The sequence below is a fragment of the Ovis canadensis genome, chromosome 15 (assembly GCF_042477335.2).
Source record: "Ovis canadensis isolate MfBH-ARS-UI-01 breed Bighorn chromosome 15, ARS-UI_OviCan_v2, whole genome shotgun sequence".
NCBI lineage: Eukaryota > Metazoa > Chordata > Mammalia > Artiodactyla > Bovidae > Ovis > Ovis canadensis.
In genome coordinates, this window is record NC_091259.1 from 37,715,005 (window position 1) to 37,731,652 (window position 16,648).

Sequence of the window (16,648 nt, forward strand, 5' to 3'; positions counted from 1 at the left end):
ACCCTGCAGGACTAACTTGGGCATTTCTTGCAGGGCAGGTCTAGTGGTCATGTACTCCCTCAGCTTTTGTTTATTTGGAAATATCTTGATTTCTCCCTCAATTTTGGAAGCAGTTTTACCAGATACAGGCATACCTCAAGAGACATTGTGGTTTGGTTCCAGACCACTGTGTTAAGGTGAATAGTGCAGTAAAGTGAGACACCTGACTTCTCTGGTTTTGGTTTCCCAGTATACATAAATGTTCTGTTTACACTAGGCTGTAGTCTATTAAGTGTGCATTGCATTATGTCCTACACACACACACACACACACACACCCATATCTTAATGTAAAATGTTTCATCGCTAAAAAACTCTAACCATCACTGGAGCCTTCAGCAAGTCATAATCTTTTTACAATAGTAATATCAGAGATCACTGATTACAGATCACTATAACAAACATAATAATGAATAACCTTGAAATATCTTGAGAATTACCAAAATGTGGCACACAGACGTGAAGTGGAAAAATGCTGTTAGAAAAACGGTGCTAGTAGACTTGCTCAATACAGTTGCCACAGGTCTTCAATTTATTAAAAAACCCAACAAAGTGCCGTCTGTGAAGTGCAGTAAAATAAGGTATGCCTGTGTAGGATTCTTGGTTGAGAGCTTCTTTTCTTTTAGCATTTCAAATATATAAGCCGACTGTCTTCTGGCCTTTGAAGTTTCATAATCTCATTGAGGATCCCTCATGTCTGCTGATTTGCTTCTTTGTCTTTGTCTTTTAAGAATGTGAGTCTTTTTGAGTTCCTTTTACTTGGAGTTTGTTGGACTTGCCAGATGTTTGTGTTCATTGAGTTGGGAAGTTTGGGGCCCTTATTTCTTCATCTATTCTCTCTGCCCCTTTTCTCTCTCTCTTCTAGGACCCCCACAGTGTGTCTGTTGGTCCTTTGATGGTGGTATGTCCCGCAGCTCCCTTAGACTCTGGTGTTCTTCAGTCTTTTTTTCTTTCTGTTTATTCCTCAGCCTTGATAATTTCCATTGTTCTCTCAAGGTCACTGATTCTTTCTCCTCGCTGCTCAAGTCTACCTTTGAATGCCTCTAGAGATTTTTTTTTTTTCATTTCACTTGTACTTTTCAGTCTAAAATTTCTTTTTTGTTTCTTAGGTGTTTCTGTTTCTATTGATGCTTTCATTTTGTTCCACAGGGTTTTCTTGATTTTTCTCCATATCTTCCTTTAAGTCTCACGGAAGTCACTTCAGCCAGTGTGGGAGGGACTTAGAACAGTGCAGGGAGGCGCAGCAGCAGTGGCCTTTGTCAGCACCTCTGTGAACAGGAGCAGCAATCCGTGATTAGAACACAGATTCCCAATACTTGAGGGGCTGAGTCCTTTTTGTCCACCTTAACTCCTGAATATTATGTGTGGGCTGCTCCAGGAACGTTTGTAGAGCTGCCTGTCCTGTGACAAGGGCTGGGAATGGATAGCTGCTACTATGCTCAGAACTGAAATTAATAGCAATTTAGCATCCTGACCTTTACCTGGCAGTTACAAGCCTTCAGCAGACTCTGGAGTTCCAAAAGGGTTACATCAGACGACAACTACCATCTTCCCAGAATCCTCATTGGGTATCTGCTTTTTGTTTCATTGCTTTCTCCTCTTATATTTTTTTCTTCCAACTTTCTTTAGGCTTTATTTGTTAGTTTTCTAGCTCCATGAGCTGGGTGCTGTGTTAATAGGCTCAGGCTGCCATAACAAAATACTGCATGCGGACTGGGCAGTTTAAGCAGCAGAATCTAATTTTCTCATAGTTCTGGCGACTGGAAGTCCAAGATCTATCAGGATGTCAGCTATTTGGTTTCTGGTGAGGAATCTCTTACTGGTTTACGTGCTCGCATAACCTTCTCACTATGTTCTCATATGGCTTTTCCTTCATCCATGTGTCGAGGGAGGGGTATAGAGAGCAACAGCAGGCTCTCCGGTGTCTCTTCATATCAGGACACCATCCTGTTGGGTTGGGGCCCATCCTCATGACCTCATCCAACCTTAGTTACTGCCTCAGATGCCCCATGTTCACGTATAGCCACACTGGGGATTCGGGCCTCAGCACAGTAGTTTTGGGAAGGATACACAGTCAGGCCATAGCAGATGCTATAGCTGTAAACTGCAGATTTTGATAAGTCATGTTTTCTTTATCATTCACTTCAAATTATATGATGATTTTCCCTTTGTGATTTCTTCTTTGACTCATCAGTTGTTTATATGTTCCCTGATTTTCAAATATTGAAGATTTTCTAGTTATTTTTCTGTTCCTGCCTTCTAGCTTCCTTCCAGTGTGGTCAGAAACCATACCCTGTGATTTAAAATTATGCTACTTGTGGGACCTTCCTTATTGACTAGTTTATGGTAAATTCCATATGTGTTATGACCACCTTCATTTTATAAAAATGAATATTCTGCAGTTGTTGGACACAACATTCTGTATATGTCAAGTTTGTTAATAATATTCAAATGTACTATTTCCTTGCTGATTTTTTTTAAAAATTTACATGTTCTGCCAAATACTAAGAGGCATTATGTTAATAACTCCACCTATAATTGTGGGTCTCTGTTTTTTCTGCTTATTTCTGTGTACTTGTATGTGTCTTAGTCTATGTAATTAGGGTACATAGAAATTGAGAATTATTGACTAAATAGTCATTGCTCTTGTTAGTCCATTCACTCTCTGATTGTCCTTCTAACTAGCTTTAGTTTGCTTTATTGTTATTGTTCATTTGCTTAAGTCCTGTCCGACTCTTTGTGACCCCATGGAGTTTGACTTATATTAAAATGTCTGTATCATAGTCCTAACCCCTGGACTCAGCTCTGTTTCAGTGTTTGCTTGAACTTTTTCCATCCTTTTACTTTCAACTTTCCTGCTGAGGGGATGTTTGAAGGTATGTTTCTCGTAAGCAGTATATATAGATATACTTTTTGGCCTTTTTCCCCCTTAAATCCTGTCTAGCATTTTTGTTTTAAAATATGTGTTCCCTACTCTTTGCCCCATTTTTCCTGTCTTTGCTCATTTTTTCCCCCTAGTTTCTTTCTTTGGGAGTAAAATAGTTTTTATTATACCATTTCACTCCGTATATTCTTTTAACAGTTATCTTCGGGATTCCAACATATACCCTTGACTCGTGATCATTAGAGTCCACTTGGAATCAGGGCCTCTTAACACTTTAAGGACATTTAAATTTCCACGTATTTATCCTCTAGTATTTTAATTTCTTCCTGCTTTGCCACCATTCCATCCGAAATCTTCTTTCTGCCTAAATAACTTCCTTTAGAGCAACAGAGGGAGAGAAAGAGGAGGCTGCGTTAGTATATCTTCTATTAATGGATTCACTTAAATTTTCTTCGACCTAAAATATCTTTTATCTTTCATTTTTTAAAGATATTTTTTCTAAATATAGTACATTCAACCCTTGAACAATTCAGGAGTTAGGGGCACCAACCCACTATGTATTGGAATATCCAGATATGACTACAATACACCCTCTGTATCCACAGTTATACATCCAAATTCAACCAACTGTATGGATTATGTACTACTATAGTATGCATTTATGGGGAAAATGTGTATAAAAGTGGACCAATACAATTTAAACCCATGTCTTTCAGCACTTTAAAAATATCATCACACCGCCTTTTGATTTTTATTGTTTCTGTTGGAAAATGAGCGTAATGTTGCTCCTTTAAGGGTAATGTTTCTTTTTCTGACTACTTATAACACCTTTTTGTCTTTGGATCCCAGCAGTTTTACTATAATGTGCCCATGTAGTTTTCTTTATATTTATGCTTAAGGTTTTTGAGTTTATGGGTTTTGTCATTTGATGTTTTTAATCAGTTTTAGGAAATCTCAGTCACTGGGAATTCCCTGGTGGCCCAGTGGTTAGGATTCTGTTCTCTCACTGCCAAGTGTCTGGGTTCAGTCCCTGGTTGGGAAACTGAAATCCTATAAGCCGTGCAGTGCAGCCCCCTTCTCTCCAACCCCCCCCCGCCCCCCCCACCAAAAATCAGCATGGGAAATCTCAGCCACTATTTCCTTTTTCTTTTTTAACATTTTTATTGGAGTATAGTTGATTTACAGTGTTGTGTTAGTTTCCAGTGTGTACTGTTTCTTCAGAAGGCTGAAACAGTGCACTCTCTCTTCTGTGACTCCAGTTACCTGAAAAGTCAGTCTTCTCGTCATACCTCGTATAGCTCTTTTGCTCATTTCCATGTTTTCCATTCTTTTTCCTCTCTTTACTTGAATTGGAATAGTTCTTACTCTATTTCACTTGCCTAATCTTTTTCTTTCTTTCTTTTTTTTTTCAGTTTCTAATCTGCCCTGGAATCCATCTAACAAATACTGTGTTTTTAGGTTCTAGACTTTTCATGTATAGCTTTCTTATAAAATTCTTTTTTCTTGCACATATAAACTATAACTATTTTAAAGGCCATATTTCAACTTTGTCTCTCTAGTTTGGCAAGACAGCCAAAGTACTGCTGCTTTTTGCTTGGTTTCTCAGGATCTTGTCCCATGCATATATGGTTTAAGGATTCACAGTAGCTCTAGGGAAAATTGCAGGCAGCATTTCAAACCTGTGTCTGATTTTTGACTCCTTGTGTCTTGGCCATCGGGGTATTCCCAGATTCCAGTCCCTGTCTCCGCAGTCTGTTGAAAACTACACCGAAAGCCCAAGTTCAGAGCTCCTAATGCAGGGCTTATTGCAGCATATTCTCCTTGCCTCTGGAAAGAGAATATGCCTCTGCTTCTTTCTTCTGTGTAGTCTCCTGCTTTTATAGCTGCCTGTTACAGACAGACAGTCAGACGATACTTCCTACTTGGCCATGGCTGCAGGGATGTAAAATGCATTTATGTTTGAGATCAATATAGTGTTATGTTTTCCCTTTTTTTTTTTTTCAAACTTAGCATTATATATTGGGCACTTCTTCCTTCCAGTTAAAAAGTTCTTCAAAATCCTCACTTTTAACAGTTGCATATTATTACGTACCATGACTGTTTTGTTGTCGCTCAGTCCTGTCCGACTCTCGGCGACCCCATGGGCTGCAGCACACCAGGCTTCCCTGTCCTTCACTATCTTCCGCAAGTTTATGACATCGTATATTTAATCATTCCTGTTGTTGGATATTTATTTTGTGTGAAAGCTTTTAATGTAGTGACTTGACTTCAGTGTGTCTTTCTACATAGCCAGAGATGGAGCCAAGGTAGAATTACTGTGACAGAAGAATGTGAATATTTCAACGTATGTATTGCCAAAATGCTTAATGAGTAAATGATGCAATTTTATATTTTATTAACACCAACAAAAAGAATTGTAATTAAAATTTTCCTTTTAATGACCTTTTTCTCTTTATGAAAATAGTATGTTATAAGAATATTTAAAAAACACAGGTGAGCAATGCTAAAGAAAGTTAGCAGAATCTTACCACCTAGAGTCAGACAGTAATTGGCAATAGGTAATATACTCATTGCCATTCTTATGTGTTTAGAATCATGCTTGCTGTTTTTTACTAGGAGTATCTTGAACATCTGAGGATGTTATATATTTCTTCTGCCACAGTGATTTTCGAATTACTTCAGGTAATTGCAAAGCAGTTCATTCTTTCTGTTTTTTTATTCTTCCTCTTCCAGACCTCTTCCTGTGCCAAAGCTGCCCCCTGGGGAGCAGTGTGAAAGTGAAGAGGACACAGAGTATATGACTCCTTCCTCTAGGCCCGTGGGACTTCAAAAGCCAGAAGTGAAGTGGCCTCCGGAGATAGCGCAAAGTTCACGGTAGGTTCACAACAGTCCTGTTTGGGAATTCAGTTGACACCAACTCACTCACCTGCTTGGCTTGCTGCCTGCACATAGCGTTATCCAGCCAGAAATACAGCAGAAAGATGTGTGTAGCCGCTAATGTTTTAAGCTTCTTGCAGCTGCAAGCAGTTCCACTTAATGTTTCTTCAGCATCACAGTTAATTTCAAAAACATTCACAGCTGTTACTCACAATAGGAGTCAATCTTACGATATTTGCTAGTAGTGGCACTGGTGAAGGGAGAGTGTTATCTCGATAGAATCAGGGTCTAGAGCATTTGTGAGTAAGTGACTCCTGCTAAGTCTGCAGATAACAGAGTTCTGTTTCTGAAGATCATTATGCCACTTTCCTTCCGGTCCAGAACGTGTGACTGTGACCAGCAGATGGATAGCTGCACATACGAAGCCATGTATAATATTCAGTCCCAAGTGGCGCCGTCCGTCACAGAGAGTGGTACCTTTGGTGAGTAGTCATTCTGCTACTTTATTTACTTATTTAAATTTATTTACTCATTCGGCTATGCCAGGTCTTAGTTGCAGCACGTGGGATCTTTAGTTGTGGCATGCAGACTCTCAGTTGTGGCATGTGGGATCTTAATTCCCTGACCAGGGATCAGACTTGGGCCCCTTGCATTGGAGACACAGAGTCTTGGCCACTGGACCACCAGGGAAGTCCCCAGTTTTGCTGCTTTAACAATCACTGATGTGCCGGAGGAATGAGCTGGTAATGTCTGGCCAATGAGAGCTTGATCTAAGTGGAATATTCGTAAATAATTTTCTTTGCAAAATATCTTTGATCTATGGCAGTAAAGGCCTTTCTTCTCTTTTACTTCTCATTCACACAGCCAGTTCCATTTGGGTTTTTCATCCTTCCAGGGCCTAGCGGCCCTTGTGTTATATGGCCTGGACCTGCAGTGCTGGCAGCTAGCTCCGTCTTACTCCCATTGCTTTTCAACATTGATGAAATTCTTGTGTGTGTGGGTGGTGAATACTCAATTCCCATATTAACTAGCTTACCAAGTTGAAAGTTCAGGAAGGCAGTACATACAACAGGGCCCTTTGGCTGATCTTCCAAGGTGAAATGCAGATGAAAATGTTGACTGAATGCTGTAAAGTGGTGCTTGAGTCTTGGATTTCAGTGGCTGTTAACCTTGGCCAGGGTAGCTTTTGACATATTTAGAAAAGTAGACCTGCAGGATTGGTGCAGATTTTAGGTTCCTTGTTTCTTTTATTTCTACCCACAGGGCCACACAGTGTTTGGCCCATAATGGATATTCAGTAACTGATGCCATATATGCTCGATGAGTGGATGTCCCTGTCCTGAAATGTTAGAGAAGTACGTTAGAAAAAGAGGATGACTGCACGAACTTTTCTCTAGGTGACGGGAATTTGGCTGCAGCCCATGCCAACACTGGCCCTGAGGAGTCAGAAAATGAAGAGGACGGGTATGATGTCCCCAAGCCACCCGTGCCTGCGGTGCTGGCCCGCCGCACGCTCTCCGACATCTCCAACGCCAGTTCCTCCTTTGGCTGGCTGTCCCTGGAAGGTGATCCCCCAACACGTGAGTCTCCAGGCTCCCTCAGGTTTTCCTAGAAATGCTGTGTGGCTCCCTATTTATATCAAAACAGAGATGGCTGCCAAGTGACAGTAAGTCAGTAGCCGAAAGGAGTGGACCAAAGTGGGAGGAAAGCTGGTCCTGGGGCCCAAATTGGGAAGTTAAAGCTGATTTAGACTCTGGAGAATTTTGCCTGATGTAGAAATAAGGTTATTCCTTACACCCTGGCTCTGCATATGCTGGGGGTAGTAGGCTTTCTGGCTCACCTGAGCATCCGTGATGACAATGGTAATTCAGCTTGATGATTCGGAGCACACATTCCTGACTTTAGGCCCTGTCCCGCTGAAAGGGAGGCGTACTGGCTCTGGAGAGCACACTGAGTGGGCCTGGAGCCAGCCCACATTTGGACCTCGACTGTTAAGGGCTGTCCTTCTTGCACCTGTGGCCGCTTGGGAACGCAGCGGCCAGAGTTTCTGTCACTTTAGTAACGGAAGACAGCCTTTAGGACAGCTGGTGAAAAAAGATACATAGCATCCATTGCCCAAACAGGCAGTGATTCCCTGCCACCCAGCCTTGTTTAATGCTTCTTCACTGTGACCTCGGCTTATTTCTATTCCTTGATTTGTAAAAGGAGAAATCTAGTGTCTGCTCTGGCCCCTCAGAAATGTTTTTTGACTTATTTAGGCAGTAATGCATGTGAAAATTTGGTGCTCAATGTAAAGTGTGTTGCAGATGTGTGTGCAGGGCAGCGTGGTCCCTGTCAGTAGGGCAAGTGCATGGTGTCTTTAGAAAGTTGTCCTGCCATGAGAGGAAGGCTGTACACTAAAACCCTTAAAGCTGTAGAAACCCAGCCTTGTGACTGAAGAACACATGGAGCCGACTGACAGTGGGTCAGTAATATCTCATACTAGCACATCGTTATTAGATGAGGCTTTCTCCCCACCCCCACCCACCTCCAGATTTGCAAATACTCTCTTTCCGATTTCTTCCAGACTTCACTGAGAGTGCCCAGGTTCCTGAGAGGCCACCCAAGCCGTTCCCTCGGAGAATCAACTCTGAACGGAAAGCAGGCAGCTGTCAGCAGAGCAGTGCTGCCGCCTCAGCCGCCGCCTCCCCGCAGCTCTCCAGCGAGATCGAGAGCCTCCTGAGTCAGGGCTACTCCTATCAGGACATTCAGAAAGCCTTGGTCATTGCCCACAACAACATTGAAATGGCCAAAAACATCCTCCGGGAATTCGTTTCTATTTCTTCTCCAGCCCATGTTGCCACCTAGCACACCCCCTCCCTGCTGCAGCTTAGAGGACCGAGGAGCCGGGAGCTCTTGCTCAAGTAGCACCTGAAAGGGCGGCTAGGTTCCTTTGGAAACTTCACAGTGAGATCTTGCCCTGTCTGTGGGGTATCACATCTGTGGTTCCAAGATTTCAAAGCAGTGGACTGAGGACGGAACAGCTAGGAGGCTTGATTCTTTTCTTTGTTTTAAGAGTGCATTTGAAGGTGTCCTTCAGTTCCCACTTGGAAAGAGTGGATTTTTGTGAAATGGTAGCCTACCTGGGGAACAGTCCAGAAAGCAGAAGTACTGTGCTGTAAATCCTAATTGAGGACTTAAGACTTTCTTGGGTTAAGGATATGGTTGTGTGCGTTTTGTCCATCCGTCTGTGGTTGTGTGTGTCCTGTGATTATAAGATTAACCTGCTGTGTGTGTAAATTCCAGGCGGGGAATTAGCACAAGAGGTTTAGGAAGGAATCTTAAAGACTTCCATCTACTGTGGTTTTCTCCCCAACCCCAGCGTGTGTTACAACTCAGACACTCCCCTCTGGCTTAGATTACCATGTGCATAGCTGAAGTCTTGTATTTTTAGAACACCTCCCCTCCACCCCCACCCCGCTCTGTCTTTTCCCTGTCTCCTCTGTCCTCCTTCTCCTTAGTGTCCGTCATTGGCAGTGGGCTTGCTATGATCAGCCTCACTGACGCCAAGCAGCTTATAGGATGTTCTTTATAATGTGTGATGGTGTTGGTTTGTTTGGTAGATAGATGGGGAAAAAGTACTGTTGCTCTGTCATTATGGTCCTGTTTGATACTCGCAGCGAACACTGGTCACTCCGAAGCACTGTTTCTATAGGAACATTGAATCTGTTTTTAAAAAGATGTTTTAATTATCGTAATTACATAATGACTGATATGAGATAGAGGCCTTCAGATACATTCCATGCTCTCCCCAGAAAGTAGTCTGCGGGAGTCAGTTGCCTTGGTGCCAGGTATGTGTTCTAATGTAGGTCATGAGATTTTCTACTTAATGGAAAGGGGAAATCATTTGTTTCCAGCATGGCTTTCTGGCCCAAATACCATGAAGCACTTAGGAAGCTCCGTTCACACGCTCTCTACCTTGTTATACATAAAATGCACACAGCAGACAATAAAGATTTCTCTCTTCAGCTTTTCTTCCCAGTGAATTTCAGCTTATATGGGTGTCTCCCTGTGATAATGAGCCAGGTTATATTTTCAGAGATGAGTTTTTTCTTTCCTCTTTAAGGAGTTGGGGGTATTACTCCAGGGTAGCACAGCATTTTGCTGACAGTTAGCACCAACCCTACACTGGTGCTGCCTGGCGACTCGCTTTTCTCTTTGTGCCTATGGCTTTGGGAATGTAGCATTTCCTTCTTCCTCCCCGTCCCCATTCTTTTTCCCTCTAGCTCTCAGATGCTCTTTAGGGACTGCGTTCCCCGTGGTCTTTAGACATCGCTGGTGTGATCAGTGCCTTTGCTGCACTCAGACAACATGACAAGCCCTGCAGCTTGTGCCCTTGCCAGCTGGTAAAGAAGACTCGGAGTTCGCTCGTCTGTCCTGTGGATGCTGCCAAGGGACCTCTTGATTTCAGTTAGTTCTCCAGCCCGAGCCTTTTAACTGACTTCCCTGGCAGTGGGTGGCCTTCCTCCTGGTCAGAAACAAGCCTGCTCCTTGATAAACCCACCTGCCTCACAATCTAAAACCTGGTTTTGTCTCACAATCCAAACAGAAATGACTTCGCATCTGGTTTCTTTCCCATGTTATCATCTTTGGACTTAAAGCTTTTCCTAACTGTTTTCTTGGCTTTCAGTTACTCTAAGATCTTTTGTTTTTCTCCTCTTGCCTCCGAGCCATTTACATTCCCAGAGTGGATGGTTTGGGGATTCTTGCTGAATTGCCGTGGTTACCCATTGTCTTCTCTTTATGGCAGAAAATGACACAGCCCCCAGCAGGTGCAGGAGGGCCTGAATCTGGGTGGAGGGGCAGAGGAAAGCGCCAGAGAGTAGCAAAGAGGACCGTAGTGTCTCCCACTCGAAGCCAGTGTAGTGTTCCACTTGCGGCAGCATTCATTTTGCACTTTGTTTAGATGTGGAAGGCCTAGGTGAGGAACTAGAAAACCTGGCGGCGGCCTGCCTGCCTCTGCTGCTGGAGTTTTTCCTCGTCTGCAGATACTGCCTGTAGCCTGAAGATCTGTCAGGAGAGCAGAGCAGTGGTCCTGCAAGTCCTTCGTCTTTTCAGAGTGCGTGCAGAATCTTCTTTGAAGATTATGTCCTTACGTATATATGCTAAAGGCAAGCTTATCCTTTTTCTTTCCATAATGGTTCATTGGGTCATTCAGTACTCAACAGTTCATTGAGTACCTGTGTGGTTCATTGGGTCAGCCCTCAAACTTGGTGTTGAACATATGCACCATTGCTTGGCCTGGTTCTTCACTTGTTGGTTGTTTATCTGCAGGCACTCAGGTCTCAGACCTTTCTGTCAGAGGTTCCTTTGGGTGCTCTGAGTTCATGCCTGGGTCTGAGCCTGAGATTGCCAGGTGAGCCTCAGGCAAGTTTTTGCATGGCTCTTGTTTTGAGGATATTTCCAAAACCAAAATTTCTTAAATTTTCCTTTGAGGCACCAGTCACCCATTCTTCATCCTCAGTTTGTGTGGCAATTTTTAATTCTTTGGTTCTGCTATTGCCCTTTCACAAGTGGGCTTTGAATTTTGCCATTTGGAGCAATCACATCCCCTTTCTCCCTCTAAATTACAAATGGTTCCTCCTCTGTTAGCTATCAGGTAAGTAAGGTAAAAACCACTTTGCTGTTTTCCCTTTGCTCAAATGCATTAGGCTCTTCGGTTCAACCCTACTTCCCCGTGTCTCCCTGGACTACTTTCCATAGCCCTCCTTGATGCTGGGTGGCTGTTTCATCCACTGCCTCTGCCATACTCCTTCCATTAAAGTCAGGGGTTCTCAAGGTGGAAAAAACCTGTGGGCTCAGTGATATACCTACCTCCCTTTAGGTAAATAATAGATTTGGCAGTCTGTCGTCTCAGCATTTATCTGTTAATATTTATATCAATATAAATGGCCACCTGCGGGTGGCCATTCGCTCCCCTGACTCTCTGTGCCCCCAGCCCTGCTCTGCGTGTTGTGCCATCCTTCTGTTCTTCTGCTTCTCATGCAGACTCTTAACACCAGGGCCCAGGGCGTGGGATAGTACTGCTAGTATCATTTAGCTGTTTTGTGGATTTAGAAGAAAAATTAGGGGGGTTGCTATTTCTCATACTTAAAATATTTATTTCCTCTATAGAAAAGTAAAATATATTTTATGGTCCAATCAGAAACCTCACACATGAATTTTATATATTTGCTTGCAAAGTAGGGACCAGCTGTATGTTCCCTTTAACAAGATCTAGACCTTTTTTGCATGTGACCAGCAATGGTTTTAGTGCAGAATATTCTCCTACCTCACGTCATGAGAGGCAAAGGGGTACAGGCCCTCTTCCCAAACTGTAAATCTCCTCTCAGGCTGTTGGCCTTTCTGACTCTGCAGTGACCACTGCCCATGGAATAATGATATTCTGACCATTGGCCTGGCTCTCACAGAGTGTGTGTCATTCAGCAGGTGGTTATGAGTGAATACCATGAGCCTGAAGTGCCAGCTCTGTGTTCTCCCCTGCCACCACAGGGCGGTTTACTGATGTTGAGGAACTGTACTTGGACTGTCTAGCATGTCCTTTTGGCCCTAAAATACCCATTCCCGGTTCAGTCGTGCAGTTTATAGTCATAGCTCTGTGCAGACATGCGTTTCCTTATAGCGCTGTCCTGGTTAAGAATCAGTTCAAGATGCTCCCCTTAACCCCTGTTATCTTCCTATAGTTTTGACAGTGTCTGGGAGATTCCTCCATGTAAGTCTCATGGATTACCCACCATTTTTATGTGTTTACAGTCTGTTTGGTGGGTCTGTTCATCGGCTCAGAGTTGCACAGTAGGGCAGTCAAATGTTTAAGGAAAGCATCTGCCTACAGTCCCCTTTCCACTCTAGTGCCTTCCTTGATCTTTTTACTCAGCTGCTTGTATTCCTATTTTCCTTTATTGGGAAGTTTTCTTATGACCCTTTTGGGACCTCTTACCATCTCCCATCCTGTGTGGAATTGGTTTTCAATCATTCCACAACCTTTCTGCTAATCCTGTGTCTCTTTAGAAGGGCCGAAGTTGTGAGAGGAGGATGAGCACCTGTCTCTGGGTCCTGATCGTCCACCAGTTGTTTGGTCTCCCGAGAGCCAGGCAGTGAGGTAGACTGAACTCAGTTCTCAAAAATGTCAGCCTGTATCTCTAGGAGTATGGAGCTGAGAGACCCTGGAACTTAGTGTAAGAGTCAACACGTAATTCTCCTGGATTTTCGTGCCCTAGAAATTCGATCTGAAGTATTCTCAGCATAAAGCATTACTCTTACTTTGATCTCAGTCTACATTAGCAGCCTCATGTTAGAAAGGCATGCTGTCACTTAATGCATGGAGGAGGGCGCATAGTGGAAGAAGGTCAAGGCTGTATGTTTGACCATCCTGTTGAGCAGTCCTTCGGATACAAGAAACAGAAGAATTCAAGCAGAAGGAAGGAGGGAGTCATCAGGATGCAGACTGTCGCCCAGAACCCAGCGAAGCAGTACAGCTGATTCTGCATGGAGCTGAGAAACTTTGCAACTTGACCTTTCTCCTCCAAGGAAATCTGTTTGTCGGTAATATGGGGCCCTGAAATTGGAACCCTAGGCCTCAAGTCCTCATGACCCCCCCAGTTCTAGGGAGCATCACTTTAACAGATACCCAGCTCCTCTTGTTCATATTCTCAAGGAAGACTGTCATCAGCCCAGCATATTGATCAGGTGTGGACACCCAACCAGTCAGCCTTTGCCACACAGGGTGGCAGCCGCATGTTCAGGCGGGAAGAAGGGGCAGTGGGAGGTTCTGACTGGAGGTGAGAGAGACCCTAAATCATTCTGGGTTGTCCAAAAAGTTCAATCAGCTTTTGTGCGTGATGTCATGACGTGAAAACCCAGATGCGCTTCTTGGCCAAACCAATACTTTAGTAGTAAAGTTTACCATACTGCTTTCTCGAGAGGGGAAAGGCAGGCGTGGGACTGTGTCTGGGACATTGAAGAAATGCTTAGGTTAACGTTAACTTGGGTTACTGTCTTCACTGTTTCTTTATGGCCTGTTTTTCTTTCCTTTATGAGTCCTGGCATCCAAGATTTCTTGCCTCTTTCTTCAGGACCCGTTTCTCGTGTTCCAGAGCTAATCTGTTGTTAGGTGACATTTCTTAGCCTTCATTTAATCTCAGGTTTCTGGCTGTCTTTCGGTTTCTTCAGAGAGCAGATCACAAATCCCCTGTCACCCCTGCCCGTGGACTTCTGGGCTCTCTTCAGGTTTTAGTGCTGAGAACATACTCATTCTCCGGGCGCGTGGCCTCAGTCCTTCCATGTCCTCCTCCCCACCCTTTCATCTAGTCTTTCCTCTGCAGTGATGTCCTTAGGCAGGCCTTCTGCGGTACCTCAGAAACTACTTTGCAGTAAGAATTTATGGCATTGGGACAGTTGCCAGGATGTGAATTAGGTATAGATTCCAGTTGAGAGTTGCTACTGAGAGCTCTTTCGACAGGATGCATCTGTCCTCTCTGTCCGGTTGCTTCCTTTGTCGTCCTGTAGTAAAGCCTTTATTTGTTGTTTTTTTAAAGCCATGTTTCTGCTTGCCTGAATCTTCTGATTTTATTTCTCTCATCCCAGAGCCTGTCCCTTGTTATTAATGCATTTCATAATTACTCAAAACTTTTTTAAACTACTGGAGTCATTTGATGTACATCGAAGTCACCTAATAATCCAAAGATACACGCTGAGGCCCGTGGTGAAGGCTGGGGCCTGTGTGTTTGAAATTCCCTTGTAGGCTCCAGAATTCAGGGGCAGAGGGACAGCAGTGCCTCTTGCCTTCACTGAGTCCTAGGAAGTCTGGGTTGGTTTCAGAGAGGGAGCACCAGTGTTTCTTGTTTCCACAAAGTAGCCCAGGAGTGAGTGGGGGAGTCGGGGTGGGGAGAGCCAGGCCTGCCTGGAGGCCCCCTGCCAGTCTTCTGGAGAACACGGTGCCAAAGGGCCAGCTGTTGACTAACAGACTAACAACTGTTTGGACATCTTGCTGCCCCTTCCCTTGTTCATTGCTTGAGAAAAATGTAGCTGACCACTCGCTGTGTGTGTAGAGAGCAGAGGCTGAACGCCAACCTACTGATCTGGCAGTGGAACAAATCAGAGTTCTCATGCCCGGCCCCAGATTCTTATTTGGCCCCCAAAATGTGAGAGGCGCCCTTCACAAATTCTCCTTCTGCTGCTGGATCACTTTGGGAGGCCAGGGGATCCTGCTCGGTACCGGCTGTCTGAGCCTCCCCAGGCCTGGCGCCGCTTTCATGCTGGGTCCCCGCCTGGGGTATGTGTGTGCCTGCACCCAGCGCTCTGACATAGGTGCTAACGTGCCCTGTGTGTCAGTCCCCTCCTCCCCACCTCCCTCTGACCGCGTTTTGTGGCTGAGGAAGCTGCGCTTACGGCTGTCTGGAAGCTGATGAGGCAGGGGACTGCACGCAAGGCTGTAGACCACGTGTATTCTCTTCCTTGGCTTCTTCTGCTGTCGGGGTGAGTGAGCCTGCAGGCGCCAGGCCCACAAGAGTGGATGCCTCCTGACCTGCCTGTCTCAGCCTTGTTTTAGTGTCTTGGCCTTGGCCTCCTGCTGAAATGTGTGGCAGGGGCGTGGCAGCTAGGAGGTACCTCCTCCCTCTGCTTTCTGGCTGTGGTGACTTGGTATTTTTAACCTTATATATCTTTTTCCTTTATTCAAAACAAAACAATTTTTAGCACACTGAAAAAAAAAAAAAACCAAACATTTTGTGCCTTTCTAAGGCAGCACTGTATCCCAGGCTGCATTTTAGGACTTAATATGGAAATACCAGAGTCTTAGCTCCTCTACCTTGAGTGTCATTAGTTCTCCAGTCTAGGGGAGAGGAAGTGTCTCCGTGCGGCCGGGGTGGTGGCACCCAGGTGCAGCGGGTTAGCGGTCCCTTCTCCCAGCCACAGTGCTGAGTTGGAAGAAATGAGCATTGTACCCCAGGATGGTTTGGTTGGCTCCAGTCAGAATCTTAATTGTCAGGTTGGATGTTCTGTACTCAGGAGGAGACAGAACGTTCCATGACTGCCAGGTATCCTCTGGACTGCCTCAAGTGACCCAGCCTCCCAATCCTGTCAATGACCCAACTACATGGAACAGTGTCGGGTGGACTCCCGAGAAGAGGAGGTTGTCTATCTTGTCTTTATGCTGGATCCTGAACTGGCCTAGACCTCCTGCCTCTCTCTTAAGACTCGGCTTTCATTTGACAACTTCAGTCGTAGAGCATTAAGCAGATAGTGCCTCTGCAGGGGTGAGTTTTCCCCTGGGCAGGGTGGCAAGGACCACGTGCCGGAACAGAAGCCTGTCCTCAGTATGGTGGCCACTGTAGATCTCAACAACAAAAGTTTTCTGTATAATGACGTTTTACTTGTCTCTTCCCCTCTTCTCAGTTCTTCCTTGCCTTTAACTTAATAAAGAATTGGGAGATAGAAACAGTTCTTTTCAAAGTCCTTTATTCAGGATTTTGACATTCTTGGCCTGGGTGGGGCTGGAGAGAACTTGATGCTTTCTCCAGAATGAAGAGTCCCATTTGTATATCAGTGTTAAAAATAAAACAAAATGAAACCTTAGATGAGATTTTTGTGGACTATTTTAAAAATGTGTCATTAATATAAAAAAATTATATTAGCAGTATTTAATCATTCTCACCTGTAAAGAATAAAACAGAAGGTAAATATTCTTACAGAGAATAGCAGAGCTTTAAGAGTCATTTTCATTTTAAGTCCATTTTGTTTTGCCAATGTATTAATGTTTAGAGGTTCTGTTATACTAATGTTATTTATTAATTTTTTTCACTTCCATACACAG

The 16,648-nt window shown here is 44.2% G+C and overlaps 1 protein-coding gene across 4 annotated transcripts in view; it reads left to right on the top strand.

Annotated features, from left to right (window-relative positions):
* The window catches only part of CBL (Cbl proto-oncogene), an 87,802-nt gene extending 72,281 nt beyond the window's left edge, over positions 1 to 15,521 (top strand). For all 4 annotated transcript variants that reach the window (XM_069554179.1, XM_069554180.1, XM_069554181.1 and 1 more), the window contains 4 exons: positions 5,656 to 5,796; positions 6,181 to 6,281; positions 7,197 to 7,379; positions 8,366 to 15,521. In XM_069554179.1, the coding sequence (XP_069410280.1) occupies positions 5,656 to 5,796; positions 6,181 to 6,281; positions 7,197 to 7,379; positions 8,366 to 8,646 (706 nt within the window). In that variant the 3' untranslated portion in view covers positions 8,647 to 15,521. The remainder of the gene's footprint in view (positions 1 to 5,655; positions 5,797 to 6,180; positions 6,282 to 7,196; positions 7,380 to 8,365) is intronic.
* The last annotated feature ends 1,127 nt before the right edge of the window (positions 15,522 to 16,648 follow it).